Consider the following 14200-nt stretch of genomic DNA (forward strand, 5'->3'; position numbering starts at 1 on the left):
TTTACACTGCACATATATCAATAGGTTTGTTTAAACCTGCAGCTTTCTGACTTAATATTATTAATATTAATAATACTTTGTTGTGTAAAACGTCCATTGAGATACAGTTTGCAATTGGAGTCTCAAAGAGTTGTAGTTACCGAGTCTTAGTGTCTGATCCGGCCAAAATCCAAAGCTAGACAAACGAACCCCAAAGCCGTGTATGTGTGTGTGCATATGTGTTCCGCGTGTTTTCACATGCGTGTGCTCACGCGCAGGAGAGAGACCTGCTGAAGACGTTCCGTATCCCGGTGGACACGTTCGTCAACTACATCATGACCCTGGAGGACCACTACCACGCCAACGTGGCCTATCACAACAGCCTACACGCCGCTGATGTCACGCAGTCTACACACGTGCTGCTGTCCACGCCCGCCCTCAACGTGAGTGACGCAGCATTCCCCCCAGTAACCGGCACTCTGAGCTCGCGCCTATGTCCAACCTGGCGCTAACCATCAGCCGTTAGCAATGCTGACAAACGCTAATATCCTGCTAGTGTCACTCCCTTTCTGAATGAACAGGAAGTAGTTAATCCCTCCTCTCAACGCAGCCAATCATTATCTTTTTTCCAGCGGTAAGTGACAGACCCAGTCCTGTGTGAGGACACTGTTGAGGGTGCGAAGGCTCCTCTCTCTCTCTCTCTCTCTCTCTCTCTCTGCCAGGCGGTCTTCACTGATCTGGAGATCCTGGCTGCTCTGTTTGCTGCCGCCATTCACGACGTGGACCACCCTGGCGTCTCAAACCAGTTCCTTATCAACACCAGTGAGTCCCCAGGAGGAGCAGGACTGCGGAGAGTTGTGACAGGGTGACAGGGGGAGAGGAATGAAGCTTGGGAAACACTGAAGGCAGTGTGGGGGGGCCCCCTAGGGTACTGACAGGGACAGCTGGGTAGCCGTAGGGTAACTGGGTGTTACCGAGGGTAACGGTCGGTCTGTGTAGAGGTCTATAATGAACCTACTGGGTCATGGTGCCAGAACAACAGTAACACCCGTTTTTTGGACCATGGAAGGAGGGGAGGGGATCATAAGGAAGACCATAAAGTCTTGTTTGCTGTTAAAAAACTTTTTTAAAAAAAAAAAGATAAGATTTGGCCTTTCCTTAGTGAAGTTTTATGGGTTTGCATTAAATTTGTAGGTAGGTTTTTTTGTGATTGTCCACGACAAAAAGTTGTTTTCCAATTGCACGGCCCATGAGGAGAACGCCAGACTGAATCATCTGATCTGCCAACACAGACTCAGAGCTGGCACTGATGTACAACGACGAGTCGGTCCTGGAGAACCATCACCTTGCCGTGGGCTTCAAACTGCTGCACGAGGAGAACTGTGACATCTTCCAGAACCTGACCAAGAGGCAGCGACAAAGCCTGCGCAAGATGGTCATCGACATGGTGAGCCTGTCCATCACATAGACTGTCTAAAAGAAGTCAGAATGTCCTTCCTCATCGTCTCCACTGTTTCCTCCATGACAACTCCTTCTACAGGTGCTGGCGACAGACATGTCCAAGCACATGAGTCTGCTGGCTGATCTGAAGACGATGGTGGAGACCAAGAAAGTGACGAGTTCAGGAGTGCTGCTGTTGGACCATTATACAGACCGCATACAGGTGAGACCATTGGGCATACAGACTGTATAGAGGTGAGATTGTCCATTACAAAGACCATATATAGGTGAGTTTGTTCATTACAGACCATACAGAGGTGAGTCTGTCCATTACAGAGTGTATAGATGTGAAATTGTCCATTACAAAGACCATACAGAAGACAGACTGTACATTACAAAGACAGTATGGAGGTGAGAATGTCCATCACGAAGACCGTAGAGAGGTGAAACTGTCCATTACAAAAATTATATGGTGGTGAAACTGTCCATTAGAAAGACTGTATATAGGTGAGACTGTCCATTGCAGACCATTTGTAGGTGAGACTGACCATTAGAAAGACTGTATGGAAGTGAGACTGTCCATTATAGACCGTATATCGGTGAGATTGTCAGTTAGAAAGACCATACAGAGGTGAGACTGTCCATCACAAAGAATGTATGGAGGTGAGACTGTCCAGTACAGACCATATGTAGATGAGACCGCTCCATACACAGATCGCACACAGGACCTCGCGTATCTGTCCACTGAGCACGTGTGTGACACGCAGGTGCTGAGGAACATGGTGCACTGTGCGGACCTGAGCAACCCCACCAAGCCACTGGACGTCTACAGGCAGTGGACCGAGCGCATCATGGAGGAGTTCTTTAGGCAGGGCGACAAGGAGCGGGAGCGAGGCATGGAGATCAGCCCCATGTGTGACAAGCACACGGCCTCCGTGGAGAAGAGTCAGGTACACACACATGCTCACACATGTTCACTATATTCACTAACAACTGTAGCTGCGTTAGGGGACACTCTCCTACAATATTATTTAATTGTTGATCATCAAGCCTAAATGACCAGATGAACAACAGATGATGAGATGGTCTTACACACTCACACACTCCCTCATACATTCACAGAAGCCCTCAAAGAAATCTGTACTCACTGCTGACCTGTGCGCTTGTTGATGGTCCAGGTGGGATTCATCGACTACATCGTACACCCCTTGTGGGAGACCTGGGGGGACTTGGTGCACCCCGACGCTCAGGACATCCTGGACACGTTAGAGGACAACCGCGACTGGTACCAGAGCACCATCCCACAGAGCCCCTCGCCCCCACCAGACCTGGGGGACCCGCAGCTTGAAGGCTGCCTAGAAAAGTTCCAGTTCCAGCTGACCCTAGAGGAACCGGACCAGAACCACCTGACTGAGGACTGCTGCGCTGAAGAGGAGGAAGAGGAAGAAGTGATGGAGGAAGAGGTGGAGGATGAGGTGGGCCCTGCACCGCCAGCGGAGTCCGCGGGCGCCGAGGCGGGAAACACAAACTCCGACGGTACCCCTGAAGAAGAGGAGGCGTCTTCCTCCCCGCTCGATGACTCATGAGGACCAGCCTGGCCCCCAAACCCTGATTCTGAGGGTGGGAGGGGGATGGGCCGTCATTTCAGTCCACGTCCCTGTGCTTAAGGGAGGGGGGAAAACAATAATGAAAACAAAACTGAATAACAGACACTATTTTTTTTCCAGAAAAGGAAACAATAATATTGTTAATATGATGTAATAGGATAGAAATGTTATTTACACAGAAACTGTAGAAATAATATTAATAACAGAAATGTTATTTACACAGAAACTGTAGAAATAATATTGATAACAGAAATGTTTTTTTACACAGAAACTGTAGACTTGGAAGGGACTTGGATCCCCTCTCGCAGGCATTAGGAAGGACAGCCGAGAGAGGAGGTTTCTGAAGGACCTTATTTTAAGGGGAAACTGAAGACAGTTTAGTGCAATGAACATGACACTGATACATACAGTGCACACACACAATCAGGCAATACCGGTGACATACGCACATACATGCATTCCCACACCTTTAGACACGTGTGTGTTTGTGTGTGCATACAATGTATGTGTGTGCATGTGTATCTGTGTGCGTGTAGTGTGCGCGCAGATGAAGTTTGCACGTGTGTGTGTGAGTTATTGAGATTGGTGTTGAAATCGGATCCACTCATTTGGATAAAGCCATGTCTATAGGGACTATTAATTAGTATTAATTAATGGGTATTATTGGGTATAAAATAATATTCATCCATATTTTACCCTTAAACTTGGTTCCCTGCAGCAAATCAATTCCTCGACTTTGAATGACACATTTTATGTATCCAAACAAAGGAAATAACAACTAAGGCAGTAATGAACTGAGGAAGACTAAGAGAGGGAGGGGCCTCTTTCCTACCCCTGGAGAGCCACCTGATTGGACGGCCATGTGCCTTTCTGACCACGCCTGCTCGACCTCCGACCCCCTGCGAGGCGATGCTCATTGGAGCAGAGGCGCCAGTCGTACATTCCTCATTGCACCCCCAGACACCCTCTTTCATTGTCTGTGTGTCTATCGTGATGCTTGGTCTCCGTGACGATGTCGTCACAGGTGACGCCTTTCACCTGTCCGCTATCACCTGCAGGCCGTGCTCTTTGAGAGAAGATGTGTTTTCCATGGAAGCTCTATTTAAGTGTCCAGTTACAATCGTATTATAAAGAGTGGTGTCAGTTGTCTTTTAGCAATCAATCATTTTATTTAATATTGTCGACTTTGATGGGACAAGTAGTCACAAACGCAGTTTTCCCAGATGGAAAGGAAAAACACGGACTACCAAAAAGGGAGAAATTAAGACCTTTCTTTGAACCTTGTGAAAAAACAATTTAATAGTGTCGTAGGAATATGTTACCTTTAAAATGTACAAAACACAGATTGTACTCACAAATAGAAATATGAGAGTGTTTTGATCATCGCAATTGATTGTCACTATGGCATTATTACCAATTGGGACAGGATAAGCAGTTAGCAAGCAATATAGGTTCAGACACGTCCACACACCCCTGTCCTCCAGCACAGCCACTCGTACATACACAGGTACACACACATACCCTTTCTACACACCTCCACTGACCACCAAGCAGACAGAGGTTTTGAGAACCTTGGAAAGACACATCGCGCTAGCATGCCTGAGTGGAAAGACTGTTTTTGGTTTCTCGTCACTGACGTGTGTTGTATTAATTGGAGAGTGTTAGGCCAGTATCACGGTGTGTATATATCAATTTTGTACGCATAAGTCTGTTTATTCGCCATGTTGTGTATATCCGCTTAAGAAGGACAGACACGAGCCACGTGAACATGGATGCTGTGCCAAGATACTGCAGTGATGTCATGAGACTGTTAGCCTGTCACATTCTAATGAGCCCCCAGGTACAGCGGTGCGGTGGGGGGGGGGGGGTGATCTTATATTTACTGATGAAGAAGGAAGACGAAAATGTCTGGCAAATGTTAGTCTGTCAAATATCAGTAGTTCTGTCTATCACTGCCGCACGAGTTAGCCTATCTGGCTTGTCACGTAGATGATGCTTAGATTACTAATATAAATCATTAGAGACTAAATCTCTTGTCGGAATGTGTAGCTTCACTCCCATCAGTTCTATTCCATGGCTGTGTATCGCAGGTCAGGCCGATCTCGTAGATGTGTGTGTTTGGTGTGCATGTGTGTGCGCGCGTCTGTGTGTAGAGAAAATAACATCGTGGGCCATCTGTTTTCAGCTGGTCAGTGGCTCAGCTTATCTGAGCAGGTCTGTGATTGGTGGAATGGGACGCCTGAGTCACCGCTGGCTCTGTGATTGGTGAGGCGGGACCCCTGAGGTCACCACTGGCCTGTGATTGGCAGAACGGTGATCAATCCCATGTGTACCCACCTGTCGTTCTATGGAATGTCGCTGTGTGCTTTTGTGGCTTTTTCTGTTTATCTTGTGAGCTATAAAAACAAACGAATATACAAATTGCCATTTAACACAATACTGTAGCAATTGTTTCTTACAAATCGATAATTAATTGATTGATTGATTAATTAATTAGTTATTGATGTTCTTTTTAAATTATGAAAAGAAGACATGATAAATGCCACAATACTTTTATTTGGACAGTTTGTGTACTTTTTTATTTTTGTATTATTTGGTTTAATGGTATGGAAGTTATTCAATTATTATGGTTGATATGAATAGTATCCTTATTACTGCTTGTTTGTATATATTGTAATAGACTGTAAATGAATAACTCTATAACTTCAGTGAACATCTATAACTATAGATTCAGTCTTTTTCTTCAGTCTGGTGATAAGATGGGGATTAATTATTGACATCTGAACCCTCATTCTCTCTGTCCTTGTCCCTCTTTTCCTGATCTTTAACAGAGTATTTTTAATTTGTAAAAAAAAAAATGAAGAAAAAACTTAAAAAAAAAAAAAAAAAAAAGCAAAGATGATGGAGTCACAAAACACTTTCTCTGTATCAGCACTTTATCCTCTGCAGGTCGGGGGTGGAAGGTGGGAGGAGTTTGGAGTGATGGCAGTAAGTGGGTGGGGCGAAGGATGGAAAAGGTAGGTGCGTGGGTGGAGCTTGCGCAAGGGCGGGGCCACGAAGGACGGGAAAGGTAGGTGTGGGAGTGGTCGGGGGCGGAGGTCCGTCGTGTCCTTAGCAGTACGCACCCCTCGGGTGTCTCGCGTTGACACGCCCTCCAGCTCCGTGCTCCCGGAGGACCGCGTCTTAGCCATCTTTTTTTAAATAATTGTTTTACTCTAGCGTTCCCACATGATCTTAACTTCAGAGTTCCTCCATAATTGTGGTCTACTTGTCGAATTTGAGCTTTTGCTCATGTGTTACTTGTTCACGACTTTAAAAAATTACAAAAAAGCCTAAAGATGATTGTAATATCTGTAAATTATACTGCTTTAATGTGTAAAATGTGTTCCTGTTATTTTTTATTATTCTATTTTTATGACAATATTTTGGTTTTCTTTTGAGAGAACTGAGGTGTCATTTTGTGAATAAAATGCATCTAATAAGCTAATATCTATATGAAATAATGATATATCTGTATATTTTTTCTTTGATTTCACTGTACGGTACTGTAAAGTGTGTCAAAACTACAAATAAAGGATGATTTTTATAATAAAAAGATAAAATAAAAGGCATGAAGACATTTATGCAACAGCTGCTATCCACACAGTGTGTGCATACGATTCCTGGTTTTGTATTTTCCTTTCAAGATTAAATTTGACATCATTTCATCTTCAGCATGTACAGGATAGCGCCTGTGCTTCTGCTGAGCACAAAACCATCCGCACAAACTACCCCGCCATGCGGCCAAGTCTGTTATTTTTTTCGTATTTATTCATTATTTAATTTATTTAACTGCAAACGCGACTGATATGCATTTTGATGTTTTAGGTAAAATGAGTTTCGGTAAAGAAGATTTCGTCTTCGTTTCGCTCAGGAAAACCGTCGAAGATGCGCCTAAAGGATTTTAGGAATAAAATTCTAGTGAAATGTAGAAATATACTTGTTCGGCATTTTCTTTCGGTCGCTCTGGCTTCCGAATATCAAGGAATAAGTGTTTAATAAAGTATTTGAATACGTGAATGCCGATTTCGTATGTGGGACGAAAATCGAACAAGGATGCGGCGATGTGTTTTTCTTTTCATTCACATGAAGAGAGCCGCAGCGGACCGATAGTCTTATATTTTATGACTTTATAACTGCACATAACAAAAACAGGTTGGGCCCTTCCCAGCGACTCTCTCCATAATAAATGTATCAGAATGTATGGACAGATATATAACATAGTTGTAATGAAGCTTAAAGGCGAGAAGTAAAAAAACCCTTGACCTTGGACTGTACACCCGGTACACGCTCACTAAAATTACAAATCCCATAATGCACAAGGAACTTCCTCTTGCGACGCACGTGTTTCCCTTTTTCCTCCAATCAGGTGAGAACACACTTATGCGCTACGTTGGACGGGTTTTTCTAATAAGACGGCTCGAAGAATAAGGTAATAAAATATTTCGGCACTTTTACGAGACTGCATGACGTTAGTGTTTGTATTATATATAATTTATATCTTGCATATCCTCTGGATCTGGGTTCATGCTTTGATAAAACCCCCGATCTTTCAGTACGTGCCCTAGGCAAAAAAATGCGCTTTCTTCCTGTGTTCCGGAGAGATGCGTCTATGTGTAAACGTGAAAAAACACGAGAACAAATAAAGCAGAATTTAGTTTTTCTCAGTACAGTATATTTGCATTTAGATAATGGTCTTCTAATGGTGGCATTATCTTAATGCTGCTTGCAGCACCATCCATCTGAAAATACTAGCGAAATTGTCCATATATCACAGAGAATTATGGGGTATACTCACGATTTTATAGAAAATAAATGCAGCTCGAATAAAATAAGGCAGTGTAGCTGTTAACCGGAGTGAGTGAAGTGTTTCCGGTCTTAGGGAAGCTACAGCACGGCAGTTTCCAGTTTAAATGGGTAATATATCTTTAGCTTAGGTTTATTTATCAGTATGGAACCCCCACATTCAGCTTGGACATGATCTCATAGGAATTTGATTTAGCTACATTCATTTTTGGTCTTTCGGTTATATCATGTTAAAATGATTTCTGCCGCATCCTTCCTGCTAACAGGGTTTGCAGACGGACCGCAAGATGCTCCGGCTACAAGTGATTCTGATCGTGAGCCTGGGCGCTGCCTTGGGGGCTGCGGTGGAGGTGCACCGGCCTCGGGGGGTCCCGCTGGAGAGTACGTGGCTACCAGTTAATACACAACCTAATTTTACTTTAATATGAACGTTACTACCGCAGGGTTGCCAGCTTTGCTCCGCAAGCCGGAGTGAGATTTTCAATTCTGCACAAGTCTGCACACGCATTTACATGTGTGTAACAGTTTCATTGCCTTTTAATTGGTCCGTAGGGTTTGCAAACTACACATGCACTTATGTAGCTAATTTTAGGTTTATGATGGAATAATATAGATTTTCCCTAAGATTTCTTGCGTGAAATGTCACCTACTGATATAGATGCTTGAGTTTTTGTCCTCAGGTGGCCAGCATGAGGTGCTGACCTCATTATTAAATCTTATAAATAAGCCACGTGACCCCCTCAGCCCCCCATAACTCACAGTGTCAGTTGCTCCGTGACCTTGAACAGATCGACACTTTTATGATGAGAGCCGGCCCTTCACTTGCCTGGACGGCTCCCGCACCATCCCCTTCGACCGCGTCAATGACGACTACTGCGACTGCAAGGACGGCTCCGATGAACCAGGTACCTCGTTTAGCATTGAGCTCCCGCTGTAAACGCCAGACTCGCATCGGCTCAGGTGATCTGTACACAGGACAGTCATGTGCTTCCTGACAGACTGATATCGGTGCGAATGCGTCCTGTATCATTCTACGGCTGTTTTCTTTTAGATGTAAACATTTGATCGCCAACTACTGCAACACCTGCTGTCTGTGTGATAGAAACCAGAAATTTGGGTAAAATTGACTGCATGACGCAATATAATGCGAATGAACCGGAAGTGGCTCATATGTTTATAAAATGCGACATGCTGAGCATTAAATGACAATTTAATAAATGGTTTTTTTAAATGATTCTGTCCACCAGGTACGGCAGCCTGCCCCAACGGCAGCTTCCACTGTACCAACAGCGGCTTCCGGGCCACCTTCATCCCTTCATCGCGGATCAATGACGGCGTCTGCGGTAAGCCAGGCCACGTTATGATCTGGGCGCCCGGTGACTCCCAAATAGCTCTGCTTTCGTAAAGTCTACCTCTGATGTCCTTATGCATCAGACTGCTGTGACACGACCGACGAGTACAACAGCGGGGCCTCCTGTCAGAACACCTGCCGGTGAGTCCCGCTCCCCCTGCCGGGCCGCCCCGCCCCCCCTCCCCCTGCTGGGCCGCCCCACCCCGCCCCCCCTCCGCCTGCCGGGCCGCCCCACCTTCCAGTTTTATGCCGGGGGACGTTCCTAATGAGGGCGCGTCTGCCGAACAGGGAGCTGGGCCAAAAGGAGAGGGAGACCCTGGAGAAGATGGCGGAGGTCACGAGGGAGGGCTTTCTGCTGAAGCAGCAGCTGATCGAGGAGGCAAAGAGGGGCCTGCAGGAGAAGCAGGTGAGGCCAAGAGCGTGAGCTGCCTCAGCTCCGAACAAAAATGTATTATTTAGCTGGAAAATTAGTTTCAATTATAGTAAATCTCAATTAATGTCGTTTCTCTGTCCATTTATCTAACAACCACTGATCCTGGTCAGGGTCGTGCAGGGACCTGGAGTCGAGTGTGAGGCTGGATATATATATATTTACAATGCTCATAGATTTTTATTTATTTGTTTTAAGTAAAAAGTTACTCTGAATTATGTAATTGTGATTCCGTAACAGTTGCCTTGTTAACCACTCTTTGCCACTAGGCTGCATCTTCCTCATGTACTTGAAAATACATGAGAGATGAAACCCCCTCACAGCTCTGCGGTGCCCCCCCCCCCCCCCCCCCCCCCACAGGGCAAGCTGTCCGAGCTGCAGGCCAGCAGGAAGGAGCACGAGGACAAGGTGGACGCACTCCGGACTGTGAAGGAGACCGCAGAGCAGCCAGAGAGAGAGGCCAAAGAGCGCCACCTGAAGGCATGGGAGGGTAAGCACGGGCTGTGAAATGACTGGAGCTACATCAAAATCCTGGCCTCCAAGGTATTTTACCAGCTCATTAATAATGTGCCAGACTCATGTAATACTTAATTAGTAACACCTAAAATAGTTTAATTATCAAAAAAAGAATCATTTAATTATGGCTATCCTTTCCCCCAGGGTTTTAGCCGTCTGTGGTCATTATAATGACCTGCATACATTTATTTCTGCCATAATGTTTTAGCGCAAAAGGCTTCTCTCCAGCTGGAGAAGGAGAAGGCCAAGATGGCTGAGGTGTTCCTGGAGCTGGATGATGATGCAGATGGCCTGTGAGTCTTGGGTTTGCCATGGGGGGGGGGGTGTAATGCTGGTGCTGGGTCTCCCACTGTGTGTGACCTGGTGTCCTGTGGCCCCCAGGGTGTCTGTGCCCGAGCTACAGACCCACCCAGAGCTAGACCCCGATGGCGATGGCACCTTGACCGACACAGAAGCTCAGGTGCCCCCCCTCCGCCCGATTCCTCCACTCATGCACTGATTTTACGCTGCGTTCTATTTGAACTCGGAAGTCGGAATTCAAGATGGCTACATCCACAGAAGTGAAGGCTGTAGTTGTATACTGTTTATCAGCAATTACGCGTTGCTTGTGTTTCATTAAATCAGTCGCGCACAGTTATGTCCAGCTGCTATCTGTGGACATGTTGCTGTGATGTTTGTGCAAAATGCCGTGTAATCTGCTGTTATCAGCCGGTATTGCTAACAGTGACCTGGTTTTGCTAAATGGCTTTCCGACTTGTCACACCCAAGTTGACCATGTTCCAGTACGTCATTCCTACACTTCCTACATCTGAGGTGAATGGAATGCAGCATTAATCGTGGGTGTGTTTTGAAGTAGGTGGTTCTGGGAGTTGTAGTCCTCTGTGATTGTTGCCTGCTGTTACTGCGAACGACACCAGTAGCTTGGTAATGGAATTTGGGAGGTGTTGTTTTTTGAAACAGGGGCTGCTGAGTGGAGCTGACAAGGTGGACTCTGCTGGATTCCAGAACGTCTGGAGTAACATCAAGGACAAATATGCTTCCGAGGTCAGGGGTCCGTCTTCTGGCCTTTTACCTAAAAGTGGCGAAACGGACTTCTGGTTAGAAGTTCGTTTGTGTTCACTGTGTATGGTGTCCTCAGTCCCAGCCAGCCCCTCCTCCACCACAAGAACCCCAAGACTCCGAGCTCGACCAGGACAAGGATTCCGGCAAGGATTCCGAGAAAGATGCGGACCAACCCTATCCCGAGGATGACCCTGGTGACGAAGAGGATGACGAGGAGGAGGACGATGACGATGACGACGTTCCAGAGGAGTACGACGACAAGGTGACGTGGCACCTCTGCAGGCCAATGTGTGCGACCTGCTCTACATGCCTGAGCTCTGGTCTCTAACGAAGAGGTGTTTTACTGACAGGCGCCCCCTGCTGGTCCGCCAGCAGAACACAGCGATGACGGTGATGGGGCCATGCCGTCGTATGACGAGGAAACGCAGGCGCTGATCGATGGTGGGTGGTCCCGGGTGCACACCGTGTGTGTGCAGGTGCATGTGTATGCATGCGTGTTGTTCAAGTATGTTTTTTTGTTTAGTTTTTTTTGTGTGTTTCTTACAGCTGCTCAGAAAGCCCGAGATGAGTTTGATTCAGCAGAGAAGTCCCTCCGTGAAGTTGACGATCAGATCAAGTGAGTCGTCTGACACCCCGTCCACCCAAAGAGACCACAAAAACACTTGACTGTACCATCCCTCCAGCTCCAACTCCTCGGTTTCCTCTCTTTCACACCTTTGACAGCCCCAGGGTGGAGGTTCTTGGGGCGGGTGGGGGAAGCTCAGTGATCGACAGCTGAGCCTCATTGGATGGTGCCCGTGCAGCTCCGTGACGTTATCTTGTCGGTGTTTCTGCTTCAGGAGCCTCGAGAAGGAGATCTCGTTTGACTTCGGCCCCAGTGCAGAGTTTGCCTACCTCTACAGCCAGTGCTATGAGCTGACCACCAATGAGTACGTCCCTATATTGTGTGTGTGTGTGTGTGTGTGTGTGTGTGTGTGTGTGTGTGTGTGTGTGTGTGGGTTTGCATAGATCATTTTTGGGGACACTTCTTCAGGTCCCCGTTAGGATAACCTCAGTTTTATAAAAATCTGTGAATGCAATTAAAGTAAAAGTGCCAAAAGTCTTGTGTTTTGGTTGGTTGCTTATGGTTAAGGTTAGGGCTGGGTAGGGGTTAAGGGTGTCGTGATTGGGATTAAGGTTTTTCCCCATAGAAATTAATGGACGGTCCCCATTTAGATAGGTAGAGCAACGTGTGTGTGTGTGTGTGCGCACGGGCAAGAGACTGATTCTGATTTTAGCTTGTGTGTGATTGATCCCAAGTTTATCCCATGTTTTCTGGTCTTCAGATACGTTTACAGGTTGTGTCCCTTCAACCGCGTATCCCAGAAGCCTAAATACGGTGGATCGGAAACCAACTTGGGGTGAGGATCCGGGGAGCAAATCAAGCATCTGCGCTGTGAGCCGATTCGCTGATCGTACGTGTTGTGTTTATTTCACGGCTTTGGATCTCTTGCTTTCTGTAGGTCGTGGGGCTCCTGGACCGGACCCGAGGGCAGCAAATACTCCACCATGAAGTATGACCATGGGACGGGCTGCTGGCAGGGACCGAACAGGTCCACCACGGTTAGTCTCACACCAATGAGTTTGGATCGATTTTGGCCCAATGGACATTTTGGTAAAAGGGGTGGAAGGGAGCAGTGGACCCAGTGTTTCCACAGATGAGCAAATGTCAGTAATCACTGATGTTCCTAAGGACATTTATAATGCATTCGACAAGTGCCTTTGAAGGACTCGGGAAGCATTATGGGATGGGGAGCTCCTGCGTGAGTTTGTGCGTCCACGTCTCAGGTGAAGCTCACGTGCGGGAAGGAGACGGCGGTACTGTCCACCTCGGAGCCCAGCCGCTGTGAGTACCTGATGGAGTTCTCCACTCCAGCCATTTGCCAGGAGCCTCCCAGCCTGGGGACGGTCGCCCCGGAGACCGATCCCCATGACGAGTTCTAGAACTGCTGCTGAGGAGAGGTGAGCTCATGCTCATGTGCGCACACGCGCACTCACTCACCACCAGCATCTCAAACTGTGTGCTGATACTCCCCCCCTCTTTTCAGCCCCCAGGTCTATGGGACCAGATCACTGCCCTCCTTTTCCAAGACCTCCTGATACCCTCTTCTTGATATGTCCTGAGCACTTACTTCATTTAGACCTGACAAGAAAATCCTCACGGCTGGGTTTGCACTGTTCTCCTCACTGGTTTTGAGCTGATGGGTCCGTTCCTTGCCCCTCCCACCGACAAACGCCCACCCATAAAGATACTGCTGTGAAATACCCATACCCCCCCCCCCCAAAAAAAAAAAAAACAGATGTCTTGCTAATAAACTGTAAGTGTCCGGTCTCAGAGTGTGCCTTTTCCTTTCCTTATTTCTGATTCTCTGTTGCACCTGCTTTACCCACGGCATGGTAGGTTCGGGGAAATTTATACAGTTCAGCTAAACCAATTTGCTGAGTATAATCGTGAGGTTAATTTACAAATGCGTCTTTTGCTTTGAAATGTATAATAAAAGGCAGTGAACTGCATCAGGGTTATTAGTGTTCGCTGTCACTTCTGGGCCCGTTTGCTGTACCATGTGAACAGTAATTCACTCTGATAATCCTTTACTGTCAGCGGTCTGCTTTGTGTTCATCCATCACTGTCAGTGGCCTTAAGAGGAGGGCAGTGCTGCTTCCATCCAATCTGCAGCGTTGCATTTTGATTGGTCGGAGTGAGTGCCCTGTCTGTAGTGATTTATGTAGGCTGTGCAGTGTGGTCTGCGATCATCTAGGTCTGGTGTGTATTTCGTCCGGCACACAAAACAAAAGCGTGTAGGACCAGTAAGATTTGTAACTTTTATTTTTTTTTTCTCGCAAGAAAAGTACAAATAATCAAACAATTCCATGAAAAGTTTTCAAGCGTCTTCAGATGATACCCAGTAATAGATAATCTAAGCTAAATCA

The 14200-nt window shown here is 46.6% G+C and overlaps 1 protein-coding gene across 1 annotated transcript in view; it reads left to right on the top strand.

Annotated features, from left to right (window-relative positions):
• The window catches only part of LOC125718455 (cAMP-specific 3',5'-cyclic phosphodiesterase 4A-like), a 58506-nt gene extending 44905 nt beyond the window's left edge, over positions 1 to 13601 (top strand). The window contains exons 10-32 of the mRNA XM_048992311.1: positions 258 to 422; positions 702 to 801; positions 1272 to 1426; positions 1520 to 1642; positions 2187 to 2369; positions 2598 to 3002; positions 8138 to 8252; positions 8660 to 8776; positions 9119 to 9214; positions 9306 to 9363; positions 9511 to 9628; positions 10013 to 10142; positions 10377 to 10461; positions 10550 to 10628; positions 11129 to 11212; positions 11307 to 11492; positions 11581 to 11671; positions 11777 to 11846; positions 12070 to 12159; positions 12556 to 12630; positions 12733 to 12832; positions 13058 to 13231; positions 13318 to 13601. Of these exons, the coding sequence (XP_048848268.1) occupies positions 258 to 422; positions 702 to 801; positions 1272 to 1426; positions 1520 to 1642; positions 2187 to 2369; positions 2598 to 3002; positions 8138 to 8252; positions 8660 to 8776; positions 9119 to 9214; positions 9306 to 9363; positions 9511 to 9628; positions 10013 to 10142; positions 10377 to 10461; positions 10550 to 10628; positions 11129 to 11212; positions 11307 to 11492; positions 11581 to 11671; positions 11777 to 11846; positions 12070 to 12159; positions 12556 to 12630; positions 12733 to 12832; positions 13058 to 13213 (2781 nt within the window). The 3' untranslated portion in view covers positions 13214 to 13231; positions 13318 to 13601. The remainder of the gene's footprint in view (positions 1 to 257; positions 423 to 701; positions 802 to 1271; positions 1427 to 1519; positions 1643 to 2186; positions 2370 to 2597; positions 3003 to 8137; positions 8253 to 8659; positions 8777 to 9118; positions 9215 to 9305; positions 9364 to 9510; positions 9629 to 10012; positions 10143 to 10376; positions 10462 to 10549; positions 10629 to 11128; positions 11213 to 11306; positions 11493 to 11580; positions 11672 to 11776; positions 11847 to 12069; positions 12160 to 12555; positions 12631 to 12732; positions 12833 to 13057; positions 13232 to 13317) is intronic.
• Positions 13602 to 14200: the final 599 nt, after the last annotated feature.

This window comes from Brienomyrus brachyistius, chromosome 22 (genome assembly GCF_023856365.1).
Source record: "Brienomyrus brachyistius isolate T26 chromosome 22, BBRACH_0.4, whole genome shotgun sequence".
NCBI lineage: Eukaryota > Metazoa > Chordata > Actinopteri > Osteoglossiformes > Mormyridae > Brienomyrus > Brienomyrus brachyistius.